Source organism: Eschscholzia californica, unplaced genomic scaffold, assembly GCF_041429995.1.
Source record: "Eschscholzia californica isolate CP2 unplaced genomic scaffold, dmEscCali1.0.p SCAF_2, whole genome shotgun sequence".
Lineage (NCBI taxonomy): Eukaryota > Viridiplantae > Streptophyta > Magnoliopsida > Ranunculales > Papaveraceae > Eschscholzia > Eschscholzia californica.
This window is the reverse complement of record NW_028238309.1, coordinates 27,345,414-27,350,572: the sequence shown is the minus strand read 5'-3', so window position 1 is coordinate 27,350,572 and position 5,159 is coordinate 27,345,414. Positions and strand designations below refer to the sequence as shown.

Genomic DNA, 5,159 nt, shown 5'->3' with positions numbered 1-5,159 from the left:
GATGGACCCTATATATATATATATATATATATGTTCGTTAACCTTTTCCCCCTTTTTTTGGAAAATATTCCACTCTTTATCCTTTTTATATTTCTTCTCTTCGGAGAAGGTTTGTGCGCAAACGACTTACATGCAATAGATGGCGACCCTTTAATTAAAACACAATTTTTTCTTTTACTCTTCCTCCTTTCTTTCTCTCACTATCATCACCACCACTGGTCGGGCCCAAAGCCACCAAAGCGGTCGCTTTGGGCCCCAATGTAGTTAAGGGCCTCAAATTTCGATTTTTTTGTGATATTCTCGTAATAATAATTATACTTCAAACAGATTTAAAACATGAGTTAAGTTGTAGCTTAGTGGATAATAGCATGTGTTTTATGTAAGAGTCACGGGTTCGATCCCTCTTATAAGCATCATTGAAAATTTATTTATTTTTTGATTTTTCACCATATTAGGGCCCAAATTCTAACTTCGCTTACTTCGCTTGGGGCCTCCCAAATATTTGGGCCGGCCCTGTCGCCCACAACGGCTACTAACATGTCTATCTTCTTCTTCTCTCCCATCTCACTTTTTTTTTTGTAAATTAGTTGAAGGGGAGAAAATCCCTTGGTCTTATCTAATTTAGACGAAGAGGTTGCAAAATCCTTCGCCCAAAACCATGTCAGCGATGGTGGAGGAAGGAGAAGAGGAGTTAAGAAGAAATGAAAAAGAATGACCAAGGGTTGTCAGCTGAATGGTCGTCGGCTAGCGATCTACTCGGATAAAATGAAAGAGGATAGGAGGGTAATAACTTTCAAAAGAAGGGTAGAGAGAAAGAAAAATTGAAGTGTTTAAACTTGACCAATGGAAAAATATGAAAGGGGGTTATTCTCCATGGGGCCAAATTTATAGTTGGTAATCTTTGAAGGGCCAAAATGAAATTAACTTATTAACCTATCAAAGTACTAGTATTATCTTTCTTTGCCGAAGGTCAAAATTTATTTCAGGCTTGAAGTTTCTGGTCGTTGATACAACTACCCTCTTACTGTGAGGTCTTCCTTCTCATTAATACCAGAGAAAGCTCTCTCTCTCTCTCTCTCTCTCTGCCTTACTCTCTATCTCTCTCTCTCTGCCTTACTCTCTATCTCTCTCTCTCTGCCTTACTCTCTCTCTCTCTGCTCTACTCTCTCTAATATCTTAACCCAGATGGAAACCAAACCAGCTGTATAGAAGAATTAAACAGGTAAGTCAGTTATCGATGGACTCCATCATCAAATTTTCTCTTTTTCTCTCTCTACTTTTACCTTTTGCCCACTCTTTTACTTCAACTAATATCTGTAACACTACTGACCGATACTTGATTTCAAAAGCTTTCAGCTCTGTTTCTGGATTTCAACTTTCTCAGTTCAATTCCCTAAATAAGACCTGCTCAAATCCTCCAATTAAAGAAATCAATCTTTCTTCAAGAAATCTTAGTGGGCTAGTTTCTTGGGTATTTCTCAATAACTTAACTCAATTAGAATCAATCGATCTTTCAAATAATTCTCTTAAAGGCTCTGTTCATGGTGGGTTTTGGATGATTCCAAGTTTGATTAATGTTAATCTCGCCATGAATCGGTTTGGAGGTACAGTTGGATTGAAATCGAACTCATCTTCTTCTTCGATTCAAGTTCTTAATCTTTCTAATAATAGATTTACGAATTCATTTCAGCTTTCAGGATTTTCGAACTTGATAATTCTTGATGTTTCAAAAAACGATATAAGATTAATCCCATCTGGATTAGACAAATTAAAGAAGATTAAGTATTTAAACGTCTCAAACTGCAATTTATCTGGAAACCCAAAATCAATTTCTTCAATTCTCTCTCTAAAATCTTTAGATGTTTCAAATAACAAGATGAATGGAACTTTTCCTACTGATTTTCCTCCTCTATCGACATTAAAATTCTTGAATATCTCCATTAATAACTTCACTATACTAAATAGTTCAAATCCATATGAGAAATTTGGTCCATCTTCCTTTATCAAAGCTGGAACTTTTAGTTCATCAAAAATCCCCAAAACTGGAAAAATCCTGCCCATTCGATCTAATAAGAGAAAATCACCAACTAAATCTCAAATCAAACACAAACCCATCTCAAAAAATCACAAAACTAGTAAACCCAGAGCATTGATTTTAGGTTTAGCAATTTCAGGGTCGATTGTGTTTGTCGCCATTGGTATCTGTTCAATTTCTATATTGAGAAGAAGAAAAACATCAAGAAGGAAGAAATGGGCAATTTCAAAACCAATTCCAGTACCACCATTCAAGATGGATAAATCAGGACCCTTCTCTTTTGAGACAGAGTCAAGAATATGGACGGCTGATATTAAAGAACCTTCATCAATACCAGTAGTGATGTTTGAGAAGCCATTGATGAATTTGAATTTTATGGATCTGATTGGTGCCACGTCATACTTTGGGAAAGAATCAATTCTATCTGAGGGCAAAAGTGGGCCCATTTATACAGCAATATTACCTTGTGAGTTACATGTGGTAGTTAGGGTTTTGGAGAAAGCTAGAGATGTTAAAAATGAAGATATGGTTGACATGTTATGTGAGATTTCTAGGGTTAAACATCCCAACATCCTTCCTCTCTCTGGTTACTGCATTGCGGGTGAGTTTTTTTTTTAATTTATATTCATCTCCTTTTATTTATTTGTATGAACGTGTTTTTTTTGTGGTCTATTTGGTAACATTAATAAACCTAAATTCCATCAAATTTTAGGTTAGATTTACATTTAATACAAAAAAACAGCAAGTAATTCCATAAGATTTAGGATTTCTAGGATTTTAATATCCTAACTCCATCTGATTGTTGGCGGTCGACCAAAATTATAATATTCTTATTCCTCTTTTGCAGGAAAAGAGAAACTCGTTCTATACGAGTTCATGGAAAATGGTGACCTCCATAGATGGCTCCATGAGCTCCCAACGGGAGAACCAAACGTGGAAGATTGGAAAACAGACACATGGCAACACCATGACGATAATGCGAACACTGTATCAGACCCGACAAAGATGAGTTGGCGAATTCGCCACCGTATCGCTATAGGTGTTGCTCGAGGACTAGCTTACCTTCATCATGGGGCCTCCAAAACTATCATCCACGGAAATCTCCGGTCCTCTAATATACTCTTGGCTGATAATTTTGAACCCAAAATTACCGATTACACGATTGTAGTAGACGAAAACGTTGGCAGCATGGAAGAAGATGTATATAATTTTGGAGTCATATTGATGGAATTAGTCACAGGGAAAGTAAATTCATCTGAGATGGTTAGTTGGGTGAGAGCATTGGTTAAAGATGGGAAAGGAAATAATGCATTAGATATGAGTTTAATGGTGAGTGATGACTCAGTGAGTCATGAAATGGTTGAGTGTTTACGAGTTGGATATTTGTGTACGGCCGATTTAGATAAGAAAAGACCTACTATGCAACAAGTTGTGGGTCTTTTGAAACATATAAAACTGAGAGGTTAACTAGTACAGTATATATTTTGACTTGATGTTGACTTGTCTTGTCAGCAATCTCCCTTCTTCCTAAAATTATTATAAGTCCCAAGTTTATAACTTGTCCTCTTCGTGCCATCTTTTTTTGACTCTGGTTTTGACGTTTTATATGGGTGGGAAGGTGGAGTTGTCTATCATCTAGTTTGTTTTATTGTTCATTTGAAACTTGTAAATACGTGTTTTTTTTTCGCTCGCTCTCATTTGGATATTTGTTATTGTCACCAAAATCTACACCAATGTTAGCTTAGTCAGGGCTTGTGCTCTAGGTTTTGTGGCCGTCGCTGCGCTCTCTTACTTATGACGGCTTGTCGCTCGCCGTGATGATCAGATGTAGGTCGCACAAAATTCTTCGAGTGTATAAGATCATTGGACTATAAACACCAAAATTGACTCGCAACTGAACGGAATTTACCGAATTTTTTGTGAAGTATATAGAAGTTTAAATACTTCCCAAAAATTTACCTTCCAAAGTCCTCAAAGTAATGCATGATCTTAAACGTGCCTCTTGTTTACGTATTAATCATAAAAACACAAAAGAATATGATATAAATGTTTAATCGTATTAGGTATCTAAAACGTGTTTTAGACTACACCACATGAGGTAAGTAGCTATTCTTATAATAAAAAACGAAAATAGTCTTGTATCATCTTCACATGGCAACAAAATTTACAAGACATTTAATAATACGTTGCTTCTTTGTTTCTGTTGCTAGAATAATCCTTTTTTTGTTGAAGTGAATAATACTTTACTTCAAAATCATACTAGAAATTACAAGTGTAAAAGATTAAAAGTTTAGTGATGAAATGTGGTGCTACACCAGGGGCAGCCTAAATAATTATTACTTAATGCACTAAAATGTATCAAACACAATCTAGGCATTATGAAGGGTAATTCAATTTGGCTTGAAAAAGGGGCCGACTCCAGAAGTTGACGTGGTCGGCCTCCATTAGTTCAGACGTTTTTCTCTCCCCATTCTAGAGTAATGGGAGCCAGTTACATGAGCTTTCTGGATGAGGCCGGTTGCCATTTCGGGTCAAATAATATTTTTGTTTTATTAAACCTAATTATTAATAGGATACACAGCATATAACTCTTCAGGAGATTGCCTCGTCAGAAACGCTCAAGTACTGAGAATAAGAACAGTGGACGAAGGAGAAGCTAGAGCAGCGCTCGCTGGAATCCAATGGGCAAGGGAGAGAAATCTCACCAAAGTCATTTTAGAAGGAGACTCAAAGAAAATTACAGAAGCTCTGAAAAGAAGAAACTCAGAACACCATTGGACAGCGAAGTTTCCAATAGACCAATTGATGAACAGTCGAAAATATTTTCACGAGTTGCAATTTGACCTCATAGGAAGACATGCAAACAATAGAACGGATAGGTTAGTTAAATTAGCTAGGAAAACAGGTCAATCTATCCATGTGGATGAGATACATCCTGATAATCATCAAGTTGTAATGAACATTAATGTTATTTAATAGATTGATGATTACCTCAAAAAAAAAAAAAAAAAAAAACCTAATTATTCGAGAGATTGGGTACCACCCAAAAAGATAAAAACAGGATAAGAAAAGAAAACAACAATAAAAAGGAGAAAAAGTAGGGGGAACAAAGAATCAAAGAGTG

General features: G+C 36.1%; 1 protein-coding gene across 1 annotated transcript; it reads left to right on the top strand.

Annotated features, from left to right (window-relative positions):
* The first annotated feature begins 962 nt into the window (after positions 1-962).
* Positions 963-3,736, top strand: MEE62 (Leucine-rich repeat protein kinase family protein). The gene is made up of 2 exons (XM_086658190.1): positions 963-2,636; positions 2,883-3,736. Exons 1-2 carry the CDS (start codon positions 1,238-1,240, stop codon positions 3,500-3,502), a joined length of 2,019 nt encoding a protein of 672 aa, XP_086514316.1. The 5' UTR covers positions 963-1,237; the 3' UTR covers positions 3,503-3,736.
* Positions 3,737-5,159: the final 1,423 nt, after the last annotated feature.